Source organism: Poecilia formosa, unplaced genomic scaffold (assembly GCF_000485575.1).
Source record: "Poecilia formosa unplaced genomic scaffold, Poecilia_formosa-5.1.2 Scaffold112, whole genome shotgun sequence".
Lineage (NCBI taxonomy): Eukaryota > Metazoa > Chordata > Actinopteri > Cyprinodontiformes > Poeciliidae > Poecilia > Poecilia formosa.
The window spans coordinates 1462134-1482931 of NW_006800051.1; the positions used below are offsets into that span (position 1 = coordinate 1462134).

Genomic DNA, 20798 nt, shown 5'->3' on the forward strand with positions numbered 1-20798 from the left:
AGATATGAACCGGGGGAGTATCAGAGACGACAAATAGCCCTCTCATACGCTTCAAACGGTTTTTGAATACGTATCACGGTTCCCGAACGGGAAGGAGTTGTTCAGACTGCTTTTTGGAGTGAAACTTGTTGGCTCAAACAGATGGAGTTATGTCTCCCCCTTTGTGTCTCTTGGCAGAGAGGATTAATTACCATAGCAACAGGCCACAGCTGCTGATTGGACTACAAACACGGCCATGTCTGTAGTTCTAACTGTGGCGAACACCCACTTAAAACAGAGGGCTAGGTTTAACCCAACCACTGTCACACACTGGATCAGTGTGACCATTCAAAATAAAGCTTAATAAAAATTTCAAAATAAAAGCCTTGACCATTTTTACATCAAGCAATTGGTCTTTTGGGATTTACATGACTGTTTTAACCAAACTACTGTTTCACATTGAATTAGTGTGGTCATTTAAAATGAAGCTTACTGGAATATTCCTCCCACGTTAATAATAATAATATTAGCCTTTTTTATGTTTGTTTTCCTCAGGATAGTGAACTGCCTTGCATAGCAAGGAAGTTCATTAACATTAGCACAAATATTAGCATTTCACTGCCCTTGACTAGTGCATTAGCATTAGCCTTTTACCTAAAATAACATATTTGTTAATTTTCTTACTTATTTGCCATGTTTAGTATACTGAATGGAGTAAGTCAATAACAGACAACATGCTAGTGATGCTCCACATGCTACTGATAGCCTTCATGCTAACATTAGCATTTTTGCTAATTTTAGCTTATGCATTGATTTTAACATAATGAATGGTACAAGTACAGCTTAGTCCACATGCTTCTGCCTCTCCACAGGTTATTGACTACAATTTAGCCAAGCTTAGCATTGATGCTTATTTTTAGCATCAGAACGCTGGGTCCAAACCGACTGGCTTATTTACACTTTGGCAGGCCCCGGTGAAATTTCTTCAGGAATTTTCTAGTTTAAACTATGATGTTTACAAAACAATGAATAAAGACAAACACAACCATGAAAACTCGTTTTATTTAATGTTATTTTTGAGCTTTTAAACTGTCCTGAAGAGTTTAATGCATGATTAAAGTGAGAAATTGTTGCTAATTTCTGGTTCTGCTGCTGTTTTCTTCAGATTGTCGCCTGCAGTGATACAGGTCCTCCTGCGGGGGTCGCTGTTGGGCTTGGATCTGGATGGATCACTGCAGAACGAGGCAATCTGTAAACAACCTTCTGAGCTGTTCTACCTGAAGCAATGCAGAGGTCAGAGGTCAGCTGCAGAAACTAAACAACATAAATCAGGAAAATCAGAATTTCACTGATTTTGCTCAAATACTTAGATTTTTAGAGTTTTTAGAAATTGAGATTTCTAAAAATGTCACAATTAAGTTTCAGTTAACTTGAATTGTTTTTACAGATGTGATTCGTCACATAATAAATCTGGTGACGCCATCTTGAAAGGAATTTTTTATTTATCAATATGTGATTGATGACATCTTCAGTTACCGTTCAGAAGAGTCAGAATGTGATCGTGTCGAGTCAAAACTCATTTTTAGATGTCTGCAATGTCATAACAGGTAGTCGGACGAAAGTGATTTTATGATAACATGGCCTGCCATAGCTTTACCGACCTGACCAGTCCACCTCATAACAGGAGCTGGGGTTGCATTTTATTTATTCCCACTTTTTTGGAGGAAATTACTTTAGCAGCATTTTGACTACATTTTGCGTTTTAATTTTATTGAGCAATTTTCAAAGTTTTTTAACCAAAAATTCATGAAATTGTGTGAAAATTCAATAAGTTTATTAAACGATTGATTTAAATATTAAACGATTGATGAGTTACTCACTACTTTTTTACCAAATACTTTTTTTCTCTTAATTGAGTTACTTTTTAGATACTTTAAGTTGAGTAAAAACGTTTGACTACTCTACCGCTTTTATGTTTCTGTAATAAATTAGTTTTAGACCTGGAGAGAAATCCTGGATACATACATTACCTTTACTTTAAAAACTATTTGGTGCCTCGACTAGCAGCCAGGCTGGTCAGACACTGTTGCTGGACGGAACAGGAAGTGGTCATCACCAGACTGTTCCCATGGAATGATCCAAGCGCGATGAGTGCAATGTGAAAAAGTAATTACCCCCCCTAGTGGTAAGAGGCGTTGATGAAGTCTTTTCTGTTTCTGGATGAACTTTGACCTGCAGAACTGTCCTGAAGCAGTCACTTTGGAGGTTTTTCCAGCAGGAACAACCTCTTATACTGCAGCACATCGATTAGATTGAAGTCCATACTTTGACTAGGCCACTCCAAAAACAGCCTACTGAGGCAGCCTACTTCATGTCGTCAGACTGGTTCTGTTTGGGTTAATGCTGGAATCCAGAGGCCTAGTAGGAATCTATGGAAAGCAGTTTTATTCCAAATCAAACACTGTTACTGATAAATATTCAATATTTTAACAATATAAAATGTTAAAATATTAACCTTATTTTTTATTTTAGTATTTATATATTGATTCCATAATGGTGTTTTTATTTTGTAAAATTTTCATAGACTTTTAGTTTTTGGCTCCATTTCATTGAAGTCCGTGAAATAAGTTGCTTTACTAGATAAAAGCCAGAAAATAAAAGCACCGTTATGGAATTAATACTTAAATAAAAAAAATAAGGTAACCATTTCTTTAAATGTTTTATTTTAAGGAATATTTATTTGATTTTGAATGAAACAACTTTCCATAGGATGATGCCTCTGTGTGGCTGAGGAAACTAAATCAAAAAATGTGGTTCAAACATTTATAAGGGGGGTAAAAAGGTTCACAGCTGTATATGTACTTGTATATTAAATTTAAATGTATGGTTTATTTTTATCTAAATGCTACATAGCTGGATTTATTTACTTTTTAAATTCACAGTAAATAGTTAAATGATTTTGTTCAGTTTCTTCTAAAAGATGCTACAAGATGTCAAAAAGCTTCATAAACAAATATTTACTGATACAGTTAAGAATATTCATACAGCAATGTAAAGCTACCATAATGCACATACCTATAGACTTATGGATCAAAATGTGCACTAGATGGATTTTTAATAAATAGCTGAACAACATCTGTACACAAACATTTTTGCCTAATAATCCATAGAGAGTCACTCAAACATTAAGAAGTCCGTCGACGTTTACGGGTCAAATTTTCCTAAATAAATTTGAAATAAACACAAACAACCAGCGGATTATTTACATGGAACTCCAAAAAGGCACGATCGTCTTTACAGCATGTACAAAACAAACGGTTGGTCGTCGGACGATGATTGCACGTAACAACATCAGCATCTGTGCTTTGGAAGGAGAGCCGCGGCTCGAGTGTTTCAGTCCTTAAAAGTGACGAGTTACAAAAACAGAAGAGAAGAAGAAGAGGAGGCGGCGCCCTCAGGTGGCGATGACGAGTCGGTCTTCGTCATCGCTGGACGCCTCGTTGTATTCGTCCGTCAGCTTGGTTGGGCCAGCCGCCGGTTCCGGTCTGTCGGCGCCAGCTGCTGGGTTCTGCTGAGGAGGGATCCGTCCCTCCTTCTCCGCCGGCGGCTCTGGTGTCGCTGGCGGCTGGGCGTCGGTGCCGGGCGGCAGCGGGCTGAGGGCGGACAGCGACGGGATGATGGCCGGCAATGCGATGTTGACAATCTGCAGACCCGGCACCGGGTTCTGGGCGGCACCCTGTGGAGCCGGGCCGGGCGTCAGGACCTGCAGGCCCAGTGCGGCGTTGAGCGTCAGGCCCGGCGCGTTGGCCAGCCCCATCAGGTTGAGCGTCTCCAGGCCCGTCACCGGGCCCAGCGGGAAGCACGGCACCATGCCACCCAGCGCCGCCGGCCCGCCCTCCGCCTGACCCGGGGAGCTCGGCGCCGGCAGCGGGCTGGCGGCCCGGTGGATGACCCCCACCGCCGGGATGGTCAGCTGGACCGGCCCGGCCTGCAGCGGGACGAAGGCAGTCACACCAGCCGGAACCAGCTGGATCCCCCCGACCGGCAACATGCTGTAGGGTGACCGGGCCGGCTGCTGCGAGTGCAGCGGCAGGTGGCTGAACAGGTGAGTCTCTGCGGCCTGCGGCGCCGCCTGCAGGGGGAGCTGCAGCTGAGGCGTGTAGGACGTCTGGGTGCTGCGGTCCACCGGAGTGCTGGACTCACTGTTCACCGCTGGAGGTCCAGAATCCTGGAGAATCAGAACCAAGGTCAGCTGTGGTGTCACAGATAGACATATTAGCCTATACAAGGCTAGTGCTAACATATCTGTGCTAATGAACGGCAGAGAAAGAAGGAAAACCAGTGAGTGACCAGTGCAGGTATGCTAGTTGTTAGCCTATCCAGGGCTAACGCTAGTGAGGCCGGTCTTGTTACCCAGGGAAAATAACATTTAAGACATATATCTCCACAGAAATGTACAAACTTCATCCAGCTATCTGGCGATAAATTTTCACTTTCTCATGATAGACGAAATAAAACTATCTAGCTAGCTAGTGTGTGTTAGCAGTGACTTGGCAGTAGCCTCAACCACCTTGGGTCACAGAAGAGTACGACTCAAACTTTTAGCTGACAGAGAAAGTCTGGCAGAAGAGAAAAATACGTCAAATATTAAAGAAAAACTTTAAAACCTGTTATTAATTAGACAACTTACTTTTTAACATGAATTTAAGACTTTTTAAAGATGTGCAAACATCCTGGTTACCGATTCCAGGACATCAGATCAGCATAGAAATAGCCTTTTGCTACAGGAAAGTAGCCACCACTGCCATAGTCTTACTTTTGGCACTAACGCTTCTCCATACAGAGCGCTGAGGTGGAGGGTTTGATCACCTGGTGCAGCCTGAGAGGAGGTCTGTGGCGGCGCCTTGCATGCAGGAGTCACAGGGGGAGAGAGAAGGAAAAGGAGAGGAAGGAGGGAGCATGAGCGTCTCACCTGGACCAGTCTGGAGCCGCGGATCGGCGCCGGTGGACTAATGGGTCCGTCAAAGTCTGGGTAGTCGATGGACATCTGCCTGCAGGGCGACACGGGGCTCATCATGTGCACCGAGTCCGAGTCGGAGGGGCAGCAGTCGGAGGTGGCGGTGACGGGCGGGGAGGAGGGAGCGAACGGGGCGGGGCCGGTCCCTGGGACGCAGTCTGAGGGTTTGAGGGGGTTTGAGGGGAGAGACACAGCGCTGATGGACATCTGGGCGAGCAGCGCGCTGGGCGGGACGTCAGCCTCCTTGGAGGAGGCATGCTGCGGGCTGGCGGACACCGAGGGGTTGGTGGACAGGCCCGACTCCACCTGGCTGTCCTCCTCTTCCTCATCGTCGTTCTCCTCATCGTCAGGCCCGTCCGAGTCGTCGCCGTCCGAGTCCTGGCGGTCGGTGCTGCTCAAATGACTTCGGTCACCTGAAGCAGAAAAACCTCATGAGTCAACGTCAACACTGAATGTTTCCTGTCAAACGATGCAAACAGAGCGTCTGATTATTTTATGGTAAAAATGACAATATTCCAGTCCTGAACCGGAGGAACGGACCGGGCCACTGATGCAGTGTAGCACCTCAAGGTTTGATCATACCAGCCCTGTTCAGTCCACTTCAACCCAACTGCAGTCCATTTTCCAAGAAAGTCCGGTTCGGTTTGAGAAGTGTGAATGCTAACTGACCTCTGACCTCTGGTCCTGCAAACTTCAGTCTGGGTTCCATTGAAGTGAACTCTGGTTTGGTTTGAATGTGAACGGCAAGCGGACCGGAGACCGCTCCAAAAGCAGGAAGTGGACTACAGCGCAGGGCATTCTGGGTAAATACAGCCAAAGCTAACATGCTAGCCTAGTGCTTGCAGCAGAAATGACTCATTGTCTTTAGCCAAAGACCAAAGAGAAATCTTCCAACACTAAAATCTGACGCCTCCATCTTGTTTCCATCTGGTGAAGAAGGAAGTTGCTCTCAGTGTCTTCAGAGGTTTTTGTGTCGTTTCCTTCAGTGGTTCTTGGTGCAGCGCCCCCACAGGCCAGGAGGGGAACAGGCTGCTTGAAGGGTTTGGATCATTTAACACAAAATGTAACATATGTTGCAATTTTTGTTCCAGTCGAACTGAGTCTATCAGACCATCGGGCGGGAAAACTTCATTAGTTATAGAATTCTGACTGAATAAAAGGTTGAGACTTTGCACAAGTGATGCTGTTGGGGCTCCAGCTTCCCCTGGAAAGATAACCATAGCAACAAGTGACTCGGCATCTTCTCTGGCTTTTTGACTGCTGCACCTGTGGTTTAGCACCACCTCAGCCTAAATAAAACAGTAAACTGGAAGGAAGGATTTAGGGTTTGGATTAGGATTGGAAGAGGGTTGGAATTGGGATTTGAATTAAGGCTGGAAGGAGGAAGCCCCTCGGCTCCATTACGGGCAGGAGAGGAAAAACAAACTCGGACCAGAGAACGCTCTCAGACAACTTGCTCTCCTTTTCTAAATTTAGACGCAGCAATTTCCTCTTTCTGAGCACTGTGCTTGCCGCCCACATGGCCTCCGAGTTACCAGAGGAAGAAGCTGCTTTTAGAGTTCCTAATTAGACTGAGGCAAAACTATTGATCCGCATAGCAACACCAGCCGCCTCTCAGTCCTGCTGAGCGTTCTGCTAGAGAAGCCAGTCATGGCGTTCGTACCAGAGTCCTCTGCATCCGGGTCCTCCACCGCCCCGGCCGGCACCCCCATCTCCATGCACTTCTTACTGTGGGCCTTGGACTTCATGTGCTTGGTCAGGTTCCCTGTAGACAGAGCCAGAGAGAGGTTACAGGTGGAAGAGATGGAAAGGAGCTTACATAATTGGGCGCTCTGTTTGGGAAAGCTGAGGAACTGATGAAGACATTTTTAAAGGGACGTGGGCTGCTGACTCTGGGTTCTGTTCTGCAACGCAGCGTGGGAAGTTTGATCAGGACCGGTGAATCATAGCTGGAGACGGTGGAACCACATCTTTCATTTTTACAGCCTGGAAAGAGCTGGAGTCGCTGCGTTAAAGTAAATGTGACGGCCATGCACGGCTTCTGCTGCACATGCTCAGTGCAGGAAACCTGCAGCTCATTCCAGCTTTCTCTTTGAAACCAATCGAATTCAGATCTGAGGATCAGCAAACATGAAAGCTTCTTTTCGACAGCTTTATGTACACCTAAAACTATTGGACATAAATTTAAGCTAATTTATGGTCTAAAATTGACTGTCTTCAAAAATGAATATTTTTAATGACTAACAACTGAAAGGTTTAGTATTGTGTATGTTGCTGGCACAAAGTGCCATTTTATAGCACAATTAACTATGTTATCTTCAGTTGCTTTAAAAACTATCAAATATGTCTTAAAGAAATTTTACTCCTTTATTTAACACCTTGAAATTGGGCCTCTGTCTCTTTAAGAAGCTCCTTCTTTTTCTGGAGCTCCGCCTCCAGGAAGTCATCCCAACAGGGCTCCTCTATTAACCCTTTAACAACGTTTTTACCAGCGTTGCTCTTAGAAGCAGCTTCTATAATGAGCCCAATAGTTCCTCCAGGTGTTTGCTAATTGCTGCTGGCTAGTCTGAAGGAGCTGAGTTGCAGGGGAGGGCTCCACTGTGAGGAGGAGCTGCACCTCGAAGGCGGGGCTAGGTCCGCCCAGATGTTTTGCAGCTGAATCGAGATTAAAGGATTTGTCAAACATGCATGAAATAATCGAGGCAACAGTCCAGAAAATAAAATTATAACACGATGTAAAGCTCAATAAATACTGCCCCTTTAAGAAGATAAAAAGCTTTAATTAGTCAGAATTATTTACGTTTATGACCTTCACATTGTGAGTCACTCACTTTTATAAAGTTTATTCCAGCTCTGCTTCTTCCCTGGGTTTTATTTTGGTAACACCCAAAGACCATCACTTATCCTGCTTTAAAAACTTCCTGAATACGCCCCTGGTCAGGAGTCTGAAGTTTGCATTTAATATAAACAATATTCAGGGATTAACACCTTTAAATATTTTAAATGTGACGCACTAAATTAAAACTCACTCAAATGTCTGACGAACGTTAATAAATGACGTTATTAATTCAAACTCTTGCTTGTTCTGCTTCGCTTCTAACTCTGTGCCACAATCCGTAACGTGATGTGAAGTCATACACAGACCTGCTGAGGAAAGTTGTTACCATGGAAACGGTCCTAAATGATTCAGCTCCCATCTGTCACCTGAAGTCTCTGCTCCAAGACTGACACAACTACCACAGACTTTGGTCACAATGTTGTCGGACATCAGAAAAATAATTCGTTGCAAGTTTTTTTAAACAAATTGCAGCAGATTTGTTACATGGAGAAGCGCTGAAGTTTTCAGGAGTTTTTTAATGGCACAATATTTATAATATATGTTATATGTAGTATAATATATTTGCAAGGTTAAACTAGAAACACATCAGTCAACATGTCAGATAATTTAAAGTTTTTTCAGTCAAGATTAATTAAACTCAACTTAGCACCTTGCTTGAATAAAGCGCTCGGAACAACAAGCGTCTTTAACAGTGGCCTTTTGCAGCTAATCCTCCTGGTAGAAGCTGGAACTGACTGTCTTCTCCAGAACATTTCTGAAATAAAAATCTGTTTTGTGGGGTGCTGCAGGGTAAAAGCGCAGCCCAGTCCTCGACGCAGCTGTCACAGGTTCAAGTCCTGGCCTGATGACCTGCATGTCTAATTATCCTCTTTCCTGTCTGACCACCCTCAAATAAAATAGAGCCAAGAAAGCTTAAAAAATAAATATATAAAAAATTTTTTATTGGTCTGACATATAAACCTATTTTCTAAGAATCTGCTTTGCTACCAAGTAAAAAAAGGTGAAACCCAGACAAATGGTCATCCTGTACTCAGCCTGAGGGCTCTTACCTTTCGTCTTAAAGGAGAAGTTGCAGTGGACACAGTGGTACGGCCGCACATCTGAGTGGGTGCGGATGTGTTTGCGCAGCATGCTGGGCTTCTTGCAGCGAATGCCGCACTCCTCGCAGATGTATTTTCCTCGTCCGCGGCCGCGCACGTACACATACTCCTCATTAGATTTGTATCTGTGGGTTTGAGGGGTCAATATGAAATCCATGAGGCGACAAGAAAACCTCTGCAAAGATAATCACAGAGCAAGTCTTACCCTCCGTCGAAAATTTTGACGCGCCGTGGTTCTGCCGAAGGGGTCACCTCTTTGTCTGAATCGTTACTGGTTTGAGGTTCTGGTTGTAGCTTACTTCTCGGTTCTGTTGACACAGACTTCTGGGCAGCCAGAACCTGAAGAAGGTAAAGTCAAATTTATTCAACTGAATAAAATCAATGGTGGGTACCGCAAGCTACAAAGCTTGCTATGCCAACCCTGAAGTACTAATCATAAACGTTAGCATCGCTAACACCAAAGAGTTACACCAACAGAGTATCAGAAGCTAATGGCTAACGCACTAATTTCAACCATTCATGTTTCATTGACACATCTACCGTATGGTTTGTGCTTCAGGCAGTGATTCTTTGGAACAGACATTTCACTCATAATTTCAGTTTTTTAGTTGTTTAGTATTGCTAACTCCGTTGCTGATTTTTCCTGACTGGCATGGTCAGAAAGCATGCAGGACATCAGTAGATTTTAATGTGTTTATTGGTGCATGCTGGGTATAAACATTTTCTGAACCGTGTCATCGTTGGAGAACTTGAGGAATATTAACAGAAACGCTCTCAAAGACGTTCATGTGTGTTAATTTTTGTATTAATTTGTTCCTTTCTTTACAGAAAAAGAAAGTGATGAGAGGAAATGGAAGTCCTGCATAAACAATAAGAACATGAGTATAAACGTCTTATTACTATAAGAAGTAACAGTTGATAACACAGATGTTAAATTTTAGAATACTTTACTTTGCTGTTTTGTTAACTTTCATTTGAATAAACATGTTCAAAGTTGCCAAAGCGCTAAACACAAGCTTAGCTACGCCATTGGTGGAAGTGTCCGATATTTTAAAAAGGGACCCACCCGGGGCATGATGTCCTTCAGTTTGCCTGAGTACGACAGGATGTCTGACTTCCCGCTCGTCTTTATAGCAGAGGTGTAGCGGATTTTCTTGGAGCTCTGCTTGGAGTCAAACAGAGACATCACCACCTTGGTGGGTAGCCCCAGGGGGTTGAGATTGTTGGGGTTTACAGTCCAGGAAGCATAAGCTGATGTCTTCAGGCCAGTCTGCTGGACATGCAGAGGTTTTCTCTTCATCAGGAAACACCATGTGAAGGTGGTAGTGGTCTTTAAGCTGGGAAAAGACAGGCGGTGGGTGTCCTTGGTGTTCACCATCGATACCGATGTGGTCAGTTTCCCCTGACCGGAGTGGAAACTAGCAGGTCGGATCAGGGATTTGGCCGGGGACCATCTCTGCTCCTCAGTTTTCTCCTGGGGCTTTAGGGAGGTGTTGGGCATGGAGGTGTCCTGACTCCCTGTTGTAGTAGTGAGAACAGCCTCTTCCGGAATCACACTTCCTTTGTCTTTATCCAGTCCAGAACCATCGGGTGACATGGGTTTCACATCATCTGTGGCCTCTGAGTCCTTCTCAGAAGCTGTCTTAACGTCAGGCAGAGGAGGCGCTTCGGTCTCAATGGGGCTGTCCGCCGGTTCTGTTGTGCAAACCTGCCGAACGAGCATCAGTTTCCTCTGTCTTGTCACTTCAGACATCTTTGAATTGAGGTAACTAAGAGATCTTCCATCTGTCAGACAGGCCACCCCATGCTCATCCTTGGCCCGTTTCTGGTGCTTCTCCATGTAAATATCCAGACTGTTGGCAGGGGAAAGCATGCGCTTACTGGAAGCAGTGGGTTCCTGCTGGGGACAAAGTGTTACTGAAGCTAGTTTCTGAGTGCAGAAGGAAGGGACCTGGTCTGGATGATTTGGAGGAGCGTCTTTCTTTGCTGTCAGCACAACCTGGGGGTTGGTCTCAACACTGCTGTGAGATGATGAAGGGCTGCTTTTATTGGACATGGAGGAAGAAGAGTGCATCTGCTCATGAGTGATTAGGATCTGGGGCAGTGGAACAGGTCCTGGTTGAGTCTTCTGCTGCTTGGCTGTCTGGGTCTTGATCTCAGATGCTTGCTGACTGGCAACAAAAACATTCTGTATTACATCTGATGATTTGGGAATGCTGAGTATGGGATTGGCTATTGGAATAGTTAAAATTGGCAATGCAATCTGAGTCCCCTGCGCACAAGAGAAGGAGAATGTTTGGCTTGATCTCTGAGGGCACTGGAGTTGGTATTTGGGAACAAAACATTTCTTCTCTTCAAAGATGGATGTCTTGTTTTGGACACTTTCCCGACCCACGGTGATCTGGCTGAGCGGCTGCTGGATCTTCTGGGTAATTTTAACCCTTGACGTTTGATGCCAAGGGTGTGGAAGACCATGGACCTGTGGCAGCTGAGTCGGACTACCTAGATTAATACTTTGCACCATTTGCTCATTCTTTTGCAGGGGTGCCTCTGTAGGATGAAGTATGAATGGCTGAACTGTGGGGCGTCTGCTGGATATGTGAATCTGCTGGGATCTGTTCTGTGGAAAAGAGCTGACGTTTGTGATGGGAGCTTTGTCTGCAGGGATGATGGTTTTCCGCACAGGCTGCTGGCTTTCTGGGCCTATCTTTAAAGACATCTGTCGAACCAGTGGCCCACGCCTCCTTTCAATAAGCGGTATCTGGGAGAGTTGTCCAGTCTTTGGCTGAGCAACAGGTGACAGAGACCTGCTGGGAGACACATTTCCACAATCAAAGGATTTGCTACGATAATCACTTGAAATTTCCACAGAAGGCTGTGTACAGGTGATTTGCTCAGATGCGGCACGCCTCATGATTCCAGGCACACCAAGGGTGTTGAAAGCTGCTGACAGACTTTGGGTATCCGGGACTTTGCCAGAACTCTCGGCTCTGGATGGACTTTCAGATCGAGAGAGCTCATCTCTGTCGAAAGAGGCAGAGATGCTGGAACAACGAGAGAGACTGCTATCTCTGCTGAGGCTGCGTGAGAGAGTAGACTCAAAGCTGGATTCCCCTGAGGAGTGATCCATTTGAGCCAACCGAATCCTTTTCTTTTTTGGGGGAAGTTTCTCTGCCGGTAACTTTGATAAGCTCTCGCTTCTCTGTGGCCAGTTGAACTGATCTGGAGGCTTGTCTGCTGGTTCGGCAGCCTGTGTCTCATGCTCCCTGTCTGAATCCTCTGTGACTAAAATCTCAGGGACCTGGATGTTGCTTTGGCGAACAAGACGAGACTGATGGACAGGTGTGGAGTTAACACTAAGCCTGCCATCATTGCTTTGCTCGTTTCTTTGGTTTCCATAATCAGTACTGGAGGATTTGGTCATTTTTTCATGGTAGGTCTCGGTGGAGCCAGCTGCTGCTCCTTCTATGTTGGCTTCACTCAGGGAATCCTTCTCCATGGTTATAACTGGAGATACCCGATCCACAGAGTCCGTCTCAAATGAGCTGTGGCTGGTCAGAGAGTTGGTGTGTTTAATCACTGACGTCCCACTGCCCTGCCTAGGTAGCTCTCCCTTCACCGAGCTGCTGTTCTGGGTTTCTCTAATGGGCGACAGTCTGGAATCTGTATTCATCCCTCGTGCTACAAGCTGGATCTGAGGTAGCTTTGGCTGGTTGTTTTTGGGCTGGACCTCTACTATTAGAGCATGTCGAGAGAACGTCCTATTGGTAGGATCTATTGGAGACTTCAAACTAACTGAGCATGGTGGGATGGTGTCAGTTGGAGACTGATCGTCCTCATCACCAACACTTTTCATTTTCCGCCTCTTCCTGATTGATGTCTGTTGATCTAGTATCCCTGAGCCGATTGTTGACCTCGGGATGATTGGGTGTTGTACGCTGACATGAAAAACATCTTGATCACTTTCTTTAACAACCACTGGCTTGTTCTTTGGGGCACGAAGTTCTGAGCAGTAGAATTTCTTATGAGTTTCAAAGTTCTCCAACTTCCTGTACCGATTCCGACAGGTTTCACATTCGTACATCGTGCCTTTGTTTTGTTGCGGCTTCTTGTTTCTGTCCTGACCGTGTTCAAATGACTTGCTCCTCTGCATCAAGTCAGCGGAGACGCTCGGGCCATGATAGCCGTCATCCATGGAGCGAACAGAAGGGAGGCCATGACCCTCACTTGTGGAAAAATCTTCCACTGCTACTTGTCTAACCAAAGTGCGAGAATGCATGGCAGGGTTTGGAGTTGGTGGTGCTGATGAGAATACCTCATCATTTAGGGAACCAATTTTATCATCAAAGGATTGACAAACCCTCAGAGGGTGGGGGATGGGAGCAACGTTGACAGGTAGGGCTGAATGTCCGGGTGTGGTGGGCATGGAGTTACTTCGTGTTATTGGCAAGCAGTCCATTGGAGGGTAGGGAGAAGGAACAGAGAGCAGGAACACTGGCTTTGACTTGTCTGTGGGGGTGAATGGGGACTTAGGGATGTCTGAGCTGGAACTTGACCGCCTTCCCATCGGTTTTAAATCAAACTGAAATGAGTCTTTGAAGATGTATGATTTTGGGGAGTCAATGCTGCCTCTTCTGGACAGAGAGGTCCTCCGTGGCTTAACGCTATCCAGCTGTTTGTTATCCACCACTGCTTCATTGTCTGATATCAGCTTTGAAATGCGCTCTTCCAGGGAGCGGGCACTGGCTTCCAGTGGTGGCCGCATTTGTCTTTCTGGGGGTCGTGTTTTTTGCTCAGCTGCAACGTGCATTACAGTCGCAGCCAAGGCAGGGATGCTGGGAAGTGTATTCTTGGCAATGTCAGGGTCTACTGGGGGGATTATCTTTACAAAGGGACTTGTCGGGCTCATGGCCTGGTCGGCGCTTTCAGAGCGAGAGAAGTAACCAGAATCTGTGCTTCCTAAACTGCGGGGACTGAGCAAACACTTGGGCTGCTGCTGCTGAGAGAAGTCTGTAGCTTGCTGGCGCTGAAGTTGAGCATGCCCACCCAACAGGGGAGACTTGCACTGCTGGTCTTCATCCTCACTTACAGTGTCCAGTGAGGGATTCGTACCTTCCACCTCCTTCAGGGAGGACAGGATGCCTGATCTCAGATTTGTAGCCTGAAATTCTCTTTGCCTTTGAGCAGCAGCTTGCTCAGGTGCAGCACCTGTAACTCTTGGACTATCTGCCCTCAGAGGAGACGCGTTAACCGGATACACAACAACTTTTGGAAGAGCTGCCGTCACTTTAGGTTCATGGACCCTCCGACTTGGGGAGGATCTTACTGGTGAGTTCAGCTCTACGTGCGTAATGCCTGCACCTTGCAAACTGTTGTCAGAGGAAGCAGCTGTGCAGCTCTGCGTAGAATCTGGATCCAGGTCGGCGGTGCTACCTTCTTCATCACTGTCAGCACTCTCCTCTGCCTCTGAGTGTGTACCAGCAGCTTTGTCCGATTCTTGAGACAATGATCCCCCTCCAGATTCAGAGCGTGCCATGAGCCCCAGCTTTATAGCATGAGCGTGGGATTTCTTGTGCTTGTATAAGTTGCTCTTGGTTTTGAAGGAAAAGCCGCAGGTGACGCAGGGATATGGGCGCTCTCCTGTGTGAGATCTGATGTGTTTGAGCAGCACGCTGGGTTTTGCACACGCCCGGCTGCAGTATTCACATACATATTTTCCGGGCTTTTTAAGTTTTTGGTCCTTGGCAACCTGCTCAGCACCGAAGTTCATGACAGTGGTCATTTGCATCTGGTTGCTGCTCGGCGTTACTGGAACCTGAATGGTGCTGGGAACACTGGCAGGAATAGACTGGCATGTTTGTGCTACTGGTGGTTGGCTTTGGGGCAAAGCATTGGTGCCCATTGGAGCTGGTGGTCCGGTGCTAAAGTTCATGTGCAAATTGGGTTTTTCTGAATTTGAAGCAACTGGCACAAACTGTGGTGCACCCTGCTGAGATGTCTGCAGATTTCCCTGCAGAGCTGCTGCAATGCCAATGACGTTCCCCTGTTTGTCAATGTAATAGGTCTGCATGTGGGGAGGCTGCGTCTGGAGAGCTATGTTGACCGCAGGGAGAGGAGTTACTCCTCCTCTGAGCTGAGGATGGAGAGAAGCAGGTGTTTTATTGATGGCCATGGCCTGCGAGGGGCTTTTCCTCTCAGTCAGCGTACTGAAGTCAGGCTCCATCGCCTTCAGCAGGACGTCCAGAGGGTCGCTGCTGCGGTACGACTCTCCCACGAAGCCGTGCTCTGGGCTCTTGCCGTCTTTGGCAAGAGGCTCTTTGGCAGTAACCTGCAGGCTCTCCTTGCTGTCCGAGGGATCACGTGACGGAGGCCTAGAAGACGTCCCCTCTTGCTTCACCTTCTCAGCATCAGAAAAATGGGACCCCTCCTCGAGGGATGCTGCAGTTTGTACAACATTTCCTGGGTCTTCTTTTCTGTTTGGAGATGTTGGTGGATTGCTGGAGGGGTGGGTGGGGAAGGAGGAAGGTGTCGTGTCTTTAGGTGACGAGTCATGGGCTGCAGCTTCACATGATTTTGACTTCAAGGGCTTCTTCACGGGAGATTTGGGATTTTTCTTCAGCTGATTTTCTCCAACAATTTTTTTCCTCTTCAGGCCTTTTATGCTGTCCGCAGCCCTCTGACTGCTCTCAGACACGCCTGAGGAGACAGAAACAAACATCGTTGGTTCAGAAGTCAGCTATCATTCAGAGTATTCTACAGTCCTGATCAGAAAACAAAAATATGCTTCGTCAGCTGAAAATCTGAGTCACCTCCCGATCAGCATTATAACTGATGTTCTTTCCCTCAACCCCACTAATTTGTTACAAAATCTGAAAGAGACTTTTATAAGAAAACTCTTTAAAGATATATTAAAGTTTCTGGTGTGTCTAACAGTCGTTCTGGTTCTGTGAAGCAGCTGATCAGAACCCTGCAGCCTCAGCACCGGACCGGGCCGGGCTTTTTCAGGACACGGTTACGTAACGCTCGCTGTGCTCCGTCACAGTTTCCTGGCCTGTGATGGTGTTTCCCAGGATGAGCTCAGGGGGCCTTTAAGTTCTCTAGACATAATTAGATTAAGGAGTGCCTGATCTTCCCTAACTTAATCTGTTCTTCAGGCAAGCTGTGCATGAACCCTCAGCAACAGATAAACACCGTCTCAGAAACGGTTTCAGACACAAAACAGGAGCATCAGGCAGGAAACTGGATGTCTGCAAACATCTGCTGGTCTTCATCTGCCTGCGTCGACCAACTGGACCGGTTTTAATGATTTCATCATCAATCAAAGAGAAAATGTCTGTGTTTCACTGATAACAGCCGTGTAGATTAACACTCCTATAGCTGCTTTTTTCATAAACCAAATCTAGACATGAAGGAAAACAGTTTGTTCAGGAAGTGAGGAAATAATAAATATTAGATGATTAAATAAAGAGCAGCAGCTTTTTTCTTTCAAATTCAAACATTTACTGTAGAAACTGAAAAAGCAGCTTTCAAAAGAGGAATAAATCCTAACCATCCAGGCCTTGTGTGGAAAAGTATTCACCCCCTAAACCTAATAACTGCTGTTTCTCCCTCTGCAGCTGCAGCTGCCATCAACTGTTTCTAAAAACTTTAACCTCACTGGAAGAATAATGAACGTGCAGGTTTCTGATTCGGGTCAAATGTTTTCTAAATATTCATTTATTTTGGTCTATAAAATGTTTTCAGTTTCTTCAACAAAAACTTTTTCCAAAACATTTCAAGATTTCTCCGGTCCAAGTAAGTTTTAGTGTGAAAAGTCGCTGGATGTTTCCTGTCCGTCTCTTTATGACAGGAGCTGCGGTGCTTTAGGTTCACTACCCATCAGAATACTAAACCTCTCGGATGAGGCTGAAGCTTCTCCTACTGGAAACCAGTTAAGCCCTCAGGCCACTCCCACAGAGCCCCACAGGAAAACAAACTGGGAGCAGTGGCTGCTGCAGAAACATGTTTAGCTCCTGCTGGGTGTGGAAACTCTCCAGTCCACCCTGACGGAGCGGTACAGTTGGTTCTTACCTTCCTGTGAACCTTTTGGATCTTTCAGCTCCTTCTGCGCCTCTTCGATTTTGTCTGCAACAGAGAAGCAGAGACATTTTCAGCGGCGCTGCAGAGACGATGCTGCTGCTTCCCACGCCGCTGCAGCAACACGCATCAAAACACGCTGCTGCATCGCTGCATGCTGGAAAACACCCAGCTCTGGTTCTGGTTCTGCCTGGTTCCAGCATGCAGCAGGTCAGCAGCCTGGTTCTGTCTCACCCAAACGGACCGATACACCGACCGCTCCTGGAATTATTGATGTGAGGCGCAAAGAGGAACCAGGGGCTGAAAACTTTAATGTTCACTAAGCGGTTCTGATCCAACCGGATGGAGATGAACCAGAGGTTCTGCTGTAATCTGTGGTTCTGAACTGGTTCTGGTTCTAGTGATACTAACCGGCACTGGTACCATAAAGCTCAAACACTCAGCTGGTCCAGTTGTAGATCAGGTAGCAGAACCAGAACCAGCGCCTCCATTCCGACAGGAAGTTCGGCACGCTCCGACAGGAAGTTCGACACGCTCCGACAGGAAGTTCGGCACGCTCCGACAGGAAGTTCGGCACGCTCCGACAGGAAGTGCGACACGCTCCGACAGGAAGTTCGGCACGCTCCGACAGGAAGTGCGACACGCTCCCACAGGAAGTGCGACACGCTCCGACAGGAAGTTCGACACGCTCCCACAGGAAGTGCGACACGCTCCGACAGGAAGTTCGACCCGTTACGGCAGGAATCTAAACCATCCCTCCATCCATGCCTAGATCTTTTCATCTTACACTCGTTTATCCTCCATCTGTTCTTCCTCTGTTCTTGGGTTCTATCTGTAGGTTCTGTAGAACCAGAACCGTCTGAACTTCATTGTTTCTGTAAAAGATGAAATCTGAACCTGGATATTTCCTAGAGGAGCGTTTATATTTGAACCAACGCGTCTCATTAAAGTGATGAATGTTGTTAAACTGGACCGGTTCTGACAACCCGACTCATGAAGTACTGACAAACACAACAGAGGTTCTAGGAACCTAAGCTGGTCTCTGTTAGTTTGGTTTCAGAACTGGATCAGTTCTGCAGGAGAAACCAGAAACAATTTGTCCCCTTTTCATTTAAACCTGAAGATTTTGCAGAAAAGAGAAAAATTTTCTCCTCCACCCAGGAAACCCTGAAAACATCCTGGAACAAAAACGCTCCTTCACACACAAACACCAACAGGAGGGAAGAAAGCAGGATGTTCCCAGATTCCCAGATCCGTGCCAGGAAACTCTGGAGTGGAGGAGGTCAGTGGATTATGTCATCCTGTGTGTGTGTGTGTGTGTGTGTGTGTGTGTGTGTGTGTGTGTGTGCGTGCGTGTGTGTGTGTTCCGACAGGCACACCCTCCTCCGTCTCTCTCTCCAGCGATTACATAACGCCGTCCCCACCCTGAACTGCAAAACACAGGAATCCTGCCAGCAGAAAACCAGCGACCAGCGTTTGTTTACAAAACGCAGCGACAACGGGAAGCTGCTGCTTCAGAGATCTGATGCACACCAGATCCCTAACACACAGCGGATCCCTAAGACACAGCGGATCCCTAAGACACACAGCAGATCCCTAAGACACACAGCAGATCCCTAAGACACACAGCAGATCCCTAAGACACACAGCAGATCCCTAACACACAGTGGATCCCTAAGACACACAGCAGATCCCTGACACACACAGCAGATCCCTAAGACACACAGCAGATCCCTGACACACACAGCAGATCCCTAAGACACAAAGTGGATCCCTAAAATAAACAGCAGATCTGTTCCTTTAACCAAAGATCCTCTGGATAAGAAAATCATCAAAAACACAAAATGTGAGAAACTTCAGAGCGAGAAGGAGTTTAAAATTCAAAACCACAGATTTATGCACATTTCCTCGTCTGCATGGCGTCTCTGGTGCCTCCATATTGGACCCGGAATAAGAACCGGGCCGGTTCTGCAGATCAGAACCCTCTGGGATCATTTCTCCCCAGCAGCTGGAAACCACCAGGTATGTAAACAACGCTGGGCTGGAAGCACATCATTATTATTCCCAAGATGATTAAAATAATAATAAATAAAACAATAGTAACAAAAATGTAAAAATAAAATTAACAAAAATAACAATTTTAAATAAAACTATTGAATTTAATATAAATAAATAAAAATAAGAATAAAAAATAAAATTATTAAATGTAATTCAATAAATGCAAAGAAAACAAATATATAATTAATTAAAGTAAATAAATAAAGATTAAAACATAAAGGGATTATTCCCCAGAGGGAAACATCTAAACCGTCCCAGAAGATTCAGCCCAATGTCAGAGCGTGAAGCTCGGAGAAACGACGTGAAACCCCAGAGCTCCAACTCCACAGGCCTCAGTTAGCAGGTCAAAGGTCACGACCCTGAATCCACATGGCTGCTTGGAAAGGTTGAAGCAGAAAGCCTCTTCTCTCTAGAAACAAGATGGCCGCCGGCCCGAGGCTCGCAGAGCTGAACCTGATGGACAACGTCCTCTGGACAGAATCAGGACGGACAGAACAAGCTGTAAGCACGGTGGTGGAGGGGTGATGGTGTGGGCTTGTCCTGCAGCCTCAGCACCTGCACTGTTTGATTCCTCTGCTGTCCAAAGGGTCCTGCTTGGACCAAACCGGGTCGCCAGCAGAACCAGGAACCCAAACAGCAGCGTGTTGTTAAATCTGCATCACAACTCTGAAGCTGTGGCCTAGTCAAAGTTCAGACGTTCAAAGAGCCGAGCTGAAGCCTGGATGAACTGAAGCGTTAGAAGAACGGATTCCTGGTGGACGGGATCAAACTGCAGATCATTAGAGGCTAAAAACTGAAGCTAATCTGATTTATCTGCAGCTTCTCATGTTTGTTCGTTTGGACTCGATTTTTCCCATCAGGTGCGGCTGCAGGATGAGATTTGTTAAATAATTCAGAGACGGAGTGGGAACAAATGTAAAGTGAGAATAAAAAGTTGAGCGCTGGAGTTTGAGCCGATCTCGCTCTGCTGTGAGGACGTGAACAGAATGACGAGCGCCGCCCAAACCTGCAGCTCTCAATAATGCATAGAGAGAGCGAGAGGAGGGTCCGGGTCCGGGCGTCGCCTCCGAGCAGCAGCAGCAGAAGAAGAAGGCATCTGGCTGTGGCTCCTCTGCAGAGGTTTGCTGCTGAACGCGCGCTGCTGCCCCCGCAGGAAGCTGCAGGCCGCTGATTATGGGACTGCGTGGGCTCCCAGTTAAAACCTGAAATAACGAGAAGCGGAGCGGGCGGCTAGGAGTGTGTGGGGGAAGAATATGAAAATCAACTCCTCCAGCTCCCTCTGACTGCAGCTGCCACAATTATGAAACATTTGTAGAGGAGCTGCTGTCGTAGCATGACTGCAGCTAACAGGTCAGAGCGTTTCTACCGGCTCTGCTGTGAATGTGAGAGCAGGAAGGTGGGATTAGTTTTCAGGGTGGGATTAGTTTTCAGGGTGGGATTAGTTTTCAGGGTGGGATTAGTTTTCAGGGTGGGATTAGTTTTCAGAGTGGGTTTAGTTTTCAGAGTGGGATTAGTTTTCAGGGTGGGATTAGTTTTCAGGGTGGGTTTAGTTTTCAGGGGGGGTTTAGTTTTCAGGGTGGGTTTAGTTTTCAGAGTGGGATTAGTTTTCAGGGTGGGATTAGTTTTCAGGGTGGGTTTAGTTTTCAGGGGGGGTTTAGTTTTCAGGGTGGGTTTAGTTTTCAGAGTGGGATTAGTTTTCAGGGTGGGTTTAGTTTTCAGGGTGGGTTTA

The 20798-nt window shown here is 46.3% G+C and overlaps 1 protein-coding gene across 3 annotated transcripts in view; it reads right to left on the reverse strand.

Annotated features, from left to right (window-relative positions):
- Window positions 1-2972: 2972 nt before the first annotated feature.
- The window catches only part of hivep1 (HIVEP zinc finger 1), a 41491-nt gene continuing 23665 nt past the window's right edge, over window positions 2973-20798 (reverse strand). For all 3 annotated transcript variants that reach the window (XM_007560081.2, XM_016675316.1, XM_016675317.1), the window contains exons 3-9: window positions 17006-17059; window positions 10002-15631; window positions 9141-9274; window positions 8885-9060; window positions 6660-6761; window positions 4952-5409; window positions 2973-4207 (exon numbers count right to left, since the gene is read on the reverse strand). In XM_007560081.2, coding sequence (XP_007560143.1) covers window positions 3434-4207; window positions 4952-5409; window positions 6660-6761; window positions 8885-9060; window positions 9141-9274; window positions 10002-15631; window positions 17006-17059 — 7328 coding nt within the window. In that variant the 3' untranslated portion in view covers window positions 2973-3433. The remainder of the gene's footprint in view (window positions 4208-4951; window positions 5410-6659; window positions 6762-8884; window positions 9061-9140; window positions 9275-10001; window positions 15632-17005; window positions 17060-20798) is intronic.